At 34.5% G+C, this 12,471-nt stretch overlaps 1 protein-coding gene across 5 annotated transcripts in view; it reads left to right on the top strand.

Annotated features, from left to right (window-relative positions):
• The first annotated feature begins 9,429 nt into the window (after positions 1-9,429).
• The window catches only part of Patronin (calmodulin-regulated spectrin-associated protein patronin), a 63,529-nt gene continuing 60,487 nt past the window's right edge, over positions 9,430-12,471 (top strand). For 4 of the 5 annotated variants that reach the window (XM_018517446.1, XM_018517445.1, XM_018517443.1 and 1 more), the window contains exon 1: positions 9,430-9,780. In XM_018517446.1, coding sequence (XP_018372948.1) covers positions 9,673-9,780 — 108 coding nt within the window. In that variant the 5' untranslated portion in view covers positions 9,430-9,672. The remainder of the gene's footprint in view (positions 9,781-12,471) is intronic. The other variant, XM_018517444.1, reaches the window with a different exon arrangement.

The following is a 12,471-nucleotide window of genomic DNA, read 5'->3' as shown; positions in this document are numbered from 1 at the left end:
CGGCAGCATCAATCGACCAGCAGTCCAGCGGAGGCGATTCCGATCACTTCTCCGACGCCTACGAGTCCCGTCAGGTAGGTGTTATGCCTGTCTTACCCTCCGGCCGAAATGGAAACAGATCCAAGAAACGTAGAGAGTTAAACGAGGATAGAGACTTGGAAAGACTTATATCCGTTTCTATTAATGTAGATTAACTTTAATTTCAGTTTATAATGCATTTTTTATAATTCTTAGAACTAGAAAATAGGTAAAAGTAAGATATTGCGATTAAAGTTAATCCACATTGGTAGGAATGGGTCTTAAGTATTTTTGCCAACGTAGAGTAACTTTAATCTCGGTTTAATTTACTGTTTATCTTTTTCTAATTCTTAGAACTAGAGAGAAAAAGATAAAGAATAGATTAATCGAGATTAAAATTAATCTATATTAGGAGATATTTTAACAGTATTGTGCATTGTGTGGCTCGAGAATCTTCTGAAAAGGATCACTGTAATACAACTGATTCTGGATAAAGGCATATGAAGCACAGAGATTTTAGGAACATTATAATACTGTGATACCATTATAATAAAATGATAAACCAGCATATATACATATACGTTGGGTATCTAGGAAGAAGGACGTCTTTAACCCTTTGGAACTGATGGTGAGTCAATCTATTGAACCCACTCAATTATAATCACTTTGTCAAAAATGTCAAACAATTCAATTTTTTCATGTTACATCTACAAATTTGGATTGTTTGTATTAAAATAATATACTTATATTCATTCTTTTTTTATAACAGTTATGTTATTTCGATTCTCTTTGAAATTATTTAGTGCTTTTAATTAATATAAATTAAATGGGTCTTACAGAATCGGCGTCAGTAACTGTGTATAGATTTTGGCGTCAGCTCCGGAGGGTTAAGATGCAGTAAATAGATTTTCCGAGGAATTTATATAGGGCCCGTGACAAAGATTATTTTCATCGCAGGATGTGGGACATTCGCGTTCTCCGTGACCGCGTGTCCGAAGGCGTTTGTCACGTGTATTTGCGAGACGCATGGAGCTTAGAGAGAACCGTGCTCGGCAGTAAAACTATTCCCGAGCTATGACGTTGTTGACGAATATGGCGTTCGTTTCCTGCGCGCAATGTTATTTATTGCGCGATAAAACTTGCTGGCGTTTCACCTGTGCACACGGACTCGCCTTCCTTCGGACGGCGGCGTCTTCGGCGAACTGCCTCGACGAATCGCACAACTCTAATTATCCCTTTAATTGCCCCGACTGATCCCGAGCGAGATCATGCGTCTCGAGAGCTATTCTGGACACTCATAAATTCACCGACATTTTTGTGCGAGTAACTCCGGTTTTCAGGAAATCGCATCGATCATCCAGTACAGCTTCATTTATTGACCCGTAAGAAAGAGTTTTATTTTTATATTTGGCAGTGTAATCAAATTTATTTCCAATACCCATTTCCAATCAATGTGGATTTACTTTAATTTCGGTTCAATTTATTCTTCATATTTTTCTAATTTTTATAATAATTTTATAATTTTTATATAACTAGGAAGATGAAGAGTAAGTTAAACCTTTAAAGGACGCGAGACAAATTTCTGGTTGAAAATGAACGAAGAGGATTCTGGTCATATCAATCAGAATTTTTAATTATAATAATAGATTTAATCAGAACGTTTTGTCCATTTTCATCTAGAATTCCAATTAATACAGACTCCAGTGCAGAGGTCGGTTTTGAATATCTTACAGCTTTATTGAATAAGATTTGTTATAATTCATCATTTTTTCCCTCAAAATATGATACTATTTCAGTGCTACTATAGTTAGTTTTCTTGTACTATAATGGTTAAAGTTAATCTACATTGGTGGAAACAGGTATATAAGACTTTTTAATGGAACTTTATTTCCAAGTCTCTACATCTTTTTTAATGGAACATATCCGTATTTTTATACATTATACAAGAGATTTTTAATTCTTATTTTTATAAAGTCGCAGTTCTACTATGCAGAGAAATTATGTTCTATATATTAGTTTTACCTTACACTTAAAATTCTTCGATGAAGATCGCGCGGGATACTATCAAATTCGCGCTTTTTTGCACGCTGTTGTGCAAATCACGTAGGTAATACTTCACTGTCGTATGATTTAATGTTTTTTTTGCCCCGTACCGTTAACCCTGATTGCAGACGGTCTGCGCAATCCGTTCCACCGATGAACAATCGATATTTGGCCATGCGAGCAGCCTCGTTATCGACGATCTCGTTTGGCACACGTTCAACGAGTATCATTTGTTCTGGCTTCTCAAGCAAAAATGTGTTGTCAATAGCGTTATAAAAAAGCTACTAAGGCAATACCTAAGCTCAGATTTATATATATGTCGGATATAAATCTATCTATCAAGTCGATTTCTATATAAACGTTATATTATACGAAATATTATATTCTAAGACTACACTTCAAAAGGTCCTCTAGAAAATTTTACTCGATATAATATAATATATATTTTGAGTAAAATTTTCCTTGGAGACGTTTTAGAATATAGTTTAGAAAAATATGCGTATGGATTTAATATCCTCGTACTAGAAAAAATGTACTAAATTTTAATATTTAAATAATACCAACTAAAAATTTACTTATAGTCAATATATATTTACTCAATAAAGATAATAGTTAAATTAATGGTTCTTGTACCAAATAATATCTCATTTGGTATTTTTTAAATAAACGATTTAATAAAATTTAATACACTTTTTCAGTGCAACATGATGTGGATTTACGATTTAAACAACATGGTATAAGAATATAAACACCGCATGACGTTAAATCTACATCCACAAAAATTCATATTCTTTAGAGTGTAGTTTCCATAAATATTATATGAAATATTGGCAATCTAGCTGCTTCAAAGGACTAACACGCAAAGAGAAATTTACTACATTAACGCACTATGCCGCATAAACTGGTTTCCTTTTCTCGTTTCTGGAAAGCAAGGTCGTTCCTGTTGCGTGCAAGCGATCTTTATTCATACCGGAATTCTTTACTTATTTTTGAAGTCGTCGACGTTACGATCTGAGGGAGACCTACCTCACGATCTCGGGTACGATCGTTCTGAAAGTAAACGCATCGACGATGATACGTTTTTGCTAACGTTGCTACGTGCCATGGTATAGGAAAAGAGCGATCTTATCGTGCGTGCTCTTCGAGTGCGATCTCGTCTCGATTGTTTCCGTCGATTAATGTACTGGAAACTAAGCGCCTAATTTAAGGCGTGTCGCTGAGACTCTCCTCCTTTTCTAACGCAGGAGCGGACGAGCATTCCTCACCGTAACAGGCGGTGCAATTATCAAACGTACATTAAGGCATGCTGCAGCACGCGCATGTGCGCGGAGCCGTGCAATTAGCCGCCGTGGTTTCTTGCCCATTACACGTTCCGATTTCTACGTCTTTTGAATCTCAGGAACGTTCACGAAAACCTGGATTAGCTTCAGTTTTTGCATATCACGATCACGTCCAATTATTGTTGTAAAAATTATCTCCAGTCGGTTTTATAAGCTAGTCAGAATTGAATTATTTGAAGAAAGTCGATCGAATAAATGTTTTTAACAATAATATTAAACATACAAATTTCTCTCGTCTCCTTTTCTCTTTCTATTCATTTTATAAGTGGCTGTAATAATGAAATTATTGATATTGTCTTTCAAAAAGAAGAAACTTTTTGTTCATCGTGCAAATGGATGTAATAATGAAATTATAATCTTTTTGTCTCTCTCTCTCTCTCTCTCTCTCTCTCTCTAAACAGAAGAAATCATTAAAGGAAGATAATACCTGTTTTTATAATAAAAAACAGTCTGCAAAATGATCTGCTTTAAGTTAAAAAATTTTGAATCATTAAATTTATTGTACCAAATTTGTGTCAAAGGACTAAACTTAATTTGAAACATAAAAAAAATTTTATTATTACCAGTATATTACCACTCAGCTCTTAGTCTTCTCTTATTAATCGTGCTACATATTTTCATCTTAGTAACGCCAGATTAAAGCGGCTATTGATGTCGATGCACCCGGTGCGCCACTGATCTTGAAATATCGATCAGTCGACCGATCCACATCGTGTTCAGTCACGACGACTTAATCTGAGACACCTGCATTCGCCTTGCGGACGTCGAGAGAAAGACGAGGCCTCGCTACGTGCCTTGCACGGCTCCTTTTAGAGTAATTACGACGACCATGACACATACTCGGAAACGATTAATATCACGAACAAAGCGTGTGCGTGGTAGAGCCTCACTTATGCCATGTATTCCGCACGTAAGTTAACTTGGATGTTTAGCTAGGTGTATACACGTTGCTGTTATTAACACTTTGTTTTTACTCTCTCCGTCTTTTTTGGCGCAAGCCAAAGTATGGAGGATGCTAAAAAAGGGCCAGTTTTTGCCTAAAAAGGTGTAAGTAAAAAAGAAATAGCTTTTTTGTAGATTCTGAAACCTGGGATATGATAAAGTTATTATAAAGTTCGTAGCGTTTGGAAAACATTTCGAAAATTGAGCAAGAACGTTGAAACTTGGATAAATAGGTCATGCTTATGCTTAATTTTCGAGATGATCTCCAAACGTTACGAATTTTTAAATAATTTTATTGTATCCAGAATATCAAAATTTATATAAAAAGTACACTGAAAGAAAAGATGGTTGCTGCAACAATTTAGATAGTAAAATATGGCATAGCCTTTTTATATGACTGCAACAATCAGTTTTTGGTTGTAGCAGTAAATTTTTAGTTGTGTTATCCTATCCGCAATGCCAGTATATGATTTCGATACAACAAAAAACTGATTGCTGCAGCCATATAAAAATGCTATGCTATATTTTACTATCTAAATTATTGCAGTAATCAATTTTTTTTTAGTGTATTATTTCTTTTGTTTAAACTTTTTTGGATAAAAATCGCCCATTTTTTGAACATCCTCCTTTCACTCTCTTTCTTCGAAATAAAGAAAGGTGTAGAGTTTGATTCTCTTATTGCTATAAATTATACATTTTTACAAACATTTCCATTATCCTTAATTTTTGCTCGAATTTCAATTTCCATTAAATTATTTTAACGTTTGAATTAAAAGGTTGCAGATGAAAGGTTAATAGGTATCAGCTCATTTTGCTTTCGAAATATTTGCTAATTGTGAAGATTAGCGTTTCTATTAGCATTTCTATTAGCATTTCTATTTTCAATTCAATATTCAACAATTGCCTTTATCGTAAGGAAAAGCTGTGTTTTACTGCTGGTGCACCGTGTATTTTACATAATAATAACACGTTATCCCATCCTCGAACAGGCGCCTTTAAAAAGCAATAATCGGTGAAAGTGACATGCTCGCACCTCGAGATAATCGAAGCCGTTTTCGAAACCGCGTGCAAATAGGGAAATGCCGATGTGGGTGGTAAATTGAAAGCGGGAGTTATGGCCTCGTGCGATCTTAAACAGCACCGTGTTCATATCGTATTTAGTATTAAAGACATTCGAATGTTGAATTTATTACTCACCGAACATTTATTCTTCTTTATTATTTTGAATACTTCTATGAGAGTTCCAGGTAATATCGAGCCTCGCGAAGTGCCCCTGATGAATAAAACCGGCTCGTAAAAACAGATTTGCAAAAGACGGAGGCGTCGCCGGGAGCATGAGATAGGTTGTCGCTGCGTTACGTTTCTGTCTTTTCAACACTTACGCACAACGTCCTTCGCCAAAGAACAAGTAATCCAATACACCGTGAGAAAATGAATCCGCGTTGTGCGACGGCCTGCATTGTTTCATGCACATTGTCGGATGCTTTCTACGAAAGGAAATACGCTCACTCGGTCGCTTTCCACAATCAATTCTCTCATTCTCTCAGCTACTAACAGCGTCCTACCGTTTTTGGGAAAGTTTTCGAAAAGTTTGGAATATTTAGCGAGGTATACACTGTTACATTGAAAAAAAAAGATATGTATCAGCAGCATTATTTTAATTAAAAATAATGCTGTTAATACATCTTTTTTTTTAATACTCTTTAATAATCAAGGGGGTAATTACTTAATGTAATTGTGGGACAGAGTCCCCAAAATCATTATAAAATTCATATGAAATCCCGTAATTATCGGATTATATGTATGATCCGATAATTACATATACTCGTATAACTAATAGAAATAATTGTGTGATATTAGATAAAATCAATTATTTCACCAAATGACTTCATATATAGTGAAGAAAATTATTTGTCATCAGATAAAATCGTATAAAATTAAATGAAATTATGTAATCTGTGGGACAATATTTCAACTAATGGTTCCTCGAATCTAATTTAACAACAGTATTAATGAAACAAATGAAATTTTATTAAAATAAGAGTATGACGTATTTGTTTTATTAATGGTGTTATTGTGAATTAACAAAATTATTTTCAATTAAAATAATGCTATTGATACATCATTTTGTTTTCAGTATAAATATGAAAGGAACAATGGCAATTTAAACTCTCAAGTTAAATAACATTTTATTATTTTTAATCATATGTGTCAAATTATAAATTAATTCATTTTCCGTAGTTATTTTTAAAGTAAACAACGTCGATATTAACGTATTTAATGCATTATACACTTAGTAAATAATTAACTAAATTTAAGTAAAAAATTTAATACATTTTCTTAGGGGTTAAATTGTTTAATTTCATTGTTTTCGTTCAATTAATAATATATTGAGTAGAAACAGTGGCGATTTATAAAAATGATTAAAAATAATTAAAATTAGGTATAATTTGAATTTAACAGTGTACGTAAAATAGAATGAGATAAAATAGAAATTATTTATATAGGGAGAAGACTTTGTGGCTTCGCCGAGCTATTTTTATCAGTGTGCGTCATCTCGGGAATTATTCGTTTAATTAAACTGTTCTGCGCGGTGTTTCAAGATGCAACTATGCATTTTGAACGTGCCTATTACGCGATGTACTTAGTCTCGCTGCATTCTTCGCAGCGTGTCTTTCGCTGAAGCTGTAAATATTCTTAATTATTGTATTTATCATCTTTTTGAGAGCACGATTTTCAGAACAAAAATAATTATTCACACAGCGATATCGATGCGCTGGTCGTTACTTTTAATTAAAAATATCCGACAATATAAAAATTCTCTGTCAAGCTTAGCTAGAATTAGAAAATCTCTAACGTAACAGATTATCACAGATGATTCTTCCTTGGGAACACACTTGACTTAGCATTTAACGCAGTAAAATTTGTGGGATTATATCTCTAAAATTAGAAGGGTGTGGTTCTTTCGTTTCTCTAAACTGTACACGAAAAGAATAGGTTCGCTGAAGTATCTAAAAATTTAGCTAGATATAGATTTGAAAATAATAATTTGATTGAACCATTAAAATAATTTAACACGTATTTGTATTAAATTAACACAAAAATTGAATCATTTGAAACATGTAAAATGTGTTAAATTGAACATAAATTTTCCAACTATGATGACTTTCCTATATAATTATCCTTGACTTTCCTACATCTTGATTCAACAAAATTTTCTCAGATCTACCTGAGATATTTTTTCGAATATTTCCATATCTATCTACATTGCTAAATATTTCAGCATAACGTTCTTTCTGTATATTCACTTAAAAGAATAGTGAATAATTATTTTAAGGGAGAGAAAGAGTTCTGTTTTGTTCACGGGTCAAGAAGGGAGACCCGGCTTCCGTAGGGTAAGAGTCAATCACGTTGGGCTTAAGGGATCCAGCATTATTTTGATTCGTTACCGCGTGCACGCGTGTGCGTTCGCGTGGGTGTTCGTGAGTACGAAACGCAGCAGCTGACTCACTCGTGCGACCGTAGATTGCCGTCTCCAGTGCACTCGGCGGAATCTAAAGCCGCACGCTGACTCGCCTCGTAGTGTGATTTCGCGCTCGGAACCGGCAACGCGCTGCTCCTCGTATCCCTTGGTGGATGGATATCCGAATTGATTATTATGTGATTAAATTCGACGTGCTGCAGTCGAAATTATTCCCCGGTGAGGCACGTGGCGGAATGATCGATGGTGACATCGATTGACGAAGAAAATCGAGTTATTCGGGGGAAAAGTCGCCCTTTTGTTGTAGTCGTAAAGAATGAATTTTAGGAATCTCATGGTTTGACAAGACAAATTTAAATGAAAAGTATATAAGAAAATTCGAAAATCTGAGAAAATAGAAATTTTAATGAAGTGTATATCAGGAAACTCGAAGTTTGAAAAAAGATAGATTTTAGTGACAAGTATTTTTAGGAAACTCAAGGTCTGGGAAAAGACAGATTTTAATGAAAAGGAAGTGTAAATATACAACAATCAAGAGTGAATTTTGCGTGCGGATGCAAACTGTTTAATACACTCGGCGGATCAGGTAATGCAATTGCATATCTCAAGGATTTCCTTCTCATGCGAACAATCGTGTACGTCACGCTTTTGCGGAGTGATTCATCATCTCGGAAGTGCGTATTGATCGCGATTTTCACCTCGTTATCTTCATTCTTGGGATCTTTAGCCGCGGTATAGTGCAAGTCATAGAATGTCCGCTGCAATTGGTGCTGTAACTTCTCTGCGACAATCCCAAGGATCCGGCTGGATTGTGTGAAAACAAAACGACTCAACCGCTTCTTCCCTCGATGGTGTTGGGAATTCCATCGTCGACACGATCGAAGACAGATGTTGGACCCACGCCATCGGGAGAATCGCGTTATCGGGAAGAAGGGAGCGATGCATTCCCGCTGCAGCTGCAGCCATCGTGCAATCGTTACTGAACATTGCTTCGCGTCTTGTTAATTATTAACTGGAAAGAGAGAAATATCAAGAGAAACGGAGTTGTCGACGAAACGAGTGAATTATCACGTTATTAATAATGTCGGTGCGAGAACTTGGTCGCCGAAATTAAATTTATTCACTGGGGCCTTCTCTTGGACACTTTCCCGGAAGCGAACGCTGCCATACCGAAGTTTCGCGAGAGGAGACATCAAGAAGATTAACAACTCATGGAACTGCATTACGAAATCACGACAATTCAGTCGGGAGATAATCTCGAGATAATGCTGCGAACATGATGAGTCGAAGTGCCATGATTAGTGTTTATATCATTTATACATTGTTGAATATCAAAGGAGCAATGGTCCCAAGTTCTTTGGAGTTAAATAACATTTTGTTACTTTTAACTTTCATGTGTGTCAAAATGTAAATCTTTCTGTGGTTAGTTTTAAAGTAAACAACATCGATATTAATACTCCTAGTAAATAATAAATTTGAGTCAATTTAATATATTTTTTTAGTTAAATTGTTTAACGTCATTGTTTTAATTAAATTGATGACACATTGAGTAGTAACAGTGGCGATCTACAGAAATAATTGAAAATGACTCCAACTGGGTATAATTCGACATTATGAATTCAACAGTGAACGTGGCGTTTCTTTACTATAATACTATCGGATCAAATCTTTAGTATTCCCTGATGAGAAATAGATGAGAAAAATTTTCATTGGCAAAAATCTGAGGAGATGCGATGCATCGCAGATTTTCAATTTGAAACTCTTGCAATTTGAATTCGATCGAAGGTGTGTACTGAACGACGTAAGAAGAGTTTTACGAGGAGAAACAGTTGTCGAGAAAAGGGGAGGATGGCGAGTGAAGTGATGCTGGCGCCCACGCCGGCATCTACGACGTCCATACGTGAGATGGACGACGTCAGGGATATGGTTAGAAGTGCGACCGTCACCACGATTTACGTAAGTCGGTCTCCGTGCATGAATAGCGATACGTTGTGTCCAGCAATTGGTATTCAGAATATCATTCGATTTCTCTCGATTTATATCATCCGCATGAAGCGTACTTTTTCTAACTAAATATATCGATTCGTTTATTTGTTACAACAACGACACAACTAAATAAACAAAGTTTTCCAGAAAATTAATTTCAATGTTTTGAATTCATGTCATGAAAATTTTTCAATATTAATTTTTAAATGTAATTTTGATTATAATAACTGATCGTGGAGGTATAAAAGTATGTTTTTTAAAAGTATGTTGTTTCTTTTTTTCTTTAAGTTTCCCTTCTTTTTCTGCAAGCAATTATAATTTTTTAGTTATGTGTTGAAGCAAATCAGCGATATGAATATACACTGTAAAAAATTATATAATTTTTGAAGGCGAGAAATGATCTTTGTGGATGGAAGCGACTAAAAATGAGGTTTCACCCGAAAGTTTCGCAATATATCGTTTCACCGTACAATTTTTTTTCAAGTTTGTAGTTTGATATAAAAAAATTAAGTACATCTAATTCTTTTTAAATCAAGAAATTATCTTTGTAAAAACGACTGAATATGAAGCTTTGTTCAAAAGTTTCGCAACATTATCGTATAACTGTACGATTGTTTTCAAGAGTTTTCTTGTAATTTAAACTATTTTTTTTAAATCGAGGAGCATTTTTGTGGAAACGCGGATAGAAATATGAAGCTTCGCCATAAGAAAATTCTGCAACATTGTCGTATAATGTTTTCTAAAAAACTAGTGGTTCGAATTCATTGGATGTTACTTGTTCTGCCTCTGTGAAGTTGGCACTTTATTGTAAAAATTCCGATTTAATTAATAGAGTTCTGACTCTTCCCCAAAAAGTTCTAGAGTTCCTGATAGGTTTTGAAAAGAGTTCTGATGATTAAATGCAACAAAAAAAAGATCTGAAAATTTGACCATTTTCATGTTTTCGCGAAACGAAAATTAGACATAACTTTTTTATTTCAAGTCAGAGCGAAAAAAGTCACTATACTATTGGAAGCAGAACAAATTCTTGAACACACATGCTTTGATATCTGCGGTTTTGCGTACGGGAGCACGTGCGCCAAGATATGTCATAAGTTCTCGTCGTTCTCATGAAATAAATGCACAGGGTGGCAATAATCCGCATTTATTTTACGCACGTTCGCGACGTGACGAAGGACAATAGTGCCAAGGACATGATTTCACTCCCGAACGCTAATCGAGTGATTGTCACGGGTGGTGAACAACGGAAAGGAAAAACGCGCGTCGCTCGGAATCCGCGGTGTACTTTCGATCTCGCAAACGTGCGATATCATTCCGCGACTTTGAGCCTCTTCGCGTATAAGTCGAAGCGATTGAATCTTTATTGGCCCTTTTAACAATGCATGGGTATGCCCGCGTATATCTACTAAATTTAATTTCAAAATTAATTATTAATAATATAATATAATTATATGATATAATAATAATATAATAAGTTAAGTTATAAAATAATATAATAATATTGTAATATTTAAGTTGTTCGAATTTTAACCTTACATTGAGAAAAAAATGCTGTTGATTCAATTAAAGTCTATATTATGGGCTGTCACTAACATAAGTGATTAATTCATGCGTATACTTTATTGATATAAAGGCTTGATTATCGAAATAATAATTTATGCCTTTTTGTGTCAATAAAAATATACAAGAATTAATCACTTATGTTAGTGACAGCCCGTAATATAGACTTTAATTGAATCAACAGCATTTTTTTCTCAGTGTAGAAATAACTTAAATATTACATAATAATAGTATTATAACTTCAAATTATATATAATATTTAATAATATAATATTTAAGTTATTTACATTGAATTTTAAACTCAAAAAATATTTAAGTATTATTATATTTTTATTATATTGTATAATTATATTATAATATTATTTATAACTTCAAAATTTGGTAAGTAAACATTTTTACATCTTTGTGCGAATTTACGACGCCTAAAAAGTCTCACTCTTCAAACAATAGAGGTTTTCCACGGATTTTATCTCATTTTCACTTTTACATTTTTAGCGGGAATCTTGTGAAACACGGCAGTGAAAAGGTGAACAGTTATATGACAGAAGGATTAGGAAACCAACGCAGATTAGAGGTAGAACGCATCGAAGATAGAACAGCGCTTTTTTATTAAACGCTGTATATCGCCTTGTATACTTCTCCAATCACGGAAGAACGAGGGCGTTATACTAACGTGGCTTCCGCGGATCGCAATTTGCGATACGCTTCGTCGGCTTCTCACTGCGCTGGAAGTGCCGTCGACTCGTTGCACAACTAATTAATAGGTCGACCATGTATGCGAAACGCGCCTGTCGGAGATTTTACAGCTACGCATCCAATCGATCGTTCGCAATTACACGATATAAGTCTTTCCAAGTTTCCAAAGTTAATCCGCGAGTGAAATACATAATGTTACACATTATCAAAATACATGTTATATTTAACGGAAGCGATTTATATCGTACATCTAAATTTAGTAGTCAAATCTGTTCATTTTCTTTTCTTTTTTCAGACATAGAGGTTATTGGTTGAAAAAAATTCTTATGCAGTATGTCCGGTTTTCATTTCTTTGTTAACTTGTGTTTAGACTTTCACTTAACTTTATGACAATGTAAAAATTGT

Source organism: Trachymyrmex cornetzi, unplaced genomic scaffold, assembly GCF_001594075.2.
Source record: "Trachymyrmex cornetzi isolate Tcor2-1 unplaced genomic scaffold, Tcor1.1 scaffold687, whole genome shotgun sequence".
Lineage (NCBI taxonomy): Eukaryota > Metazoa > Arthropoda > Insecta > Hymenoptera > Formicidae > Trachymyrmex > Trachymyrmex cornetzi.
Note: the sequence above shows the minus strand (reverse complement) of the source record. Positions and strands in the feature narration are given on the sequence as shown.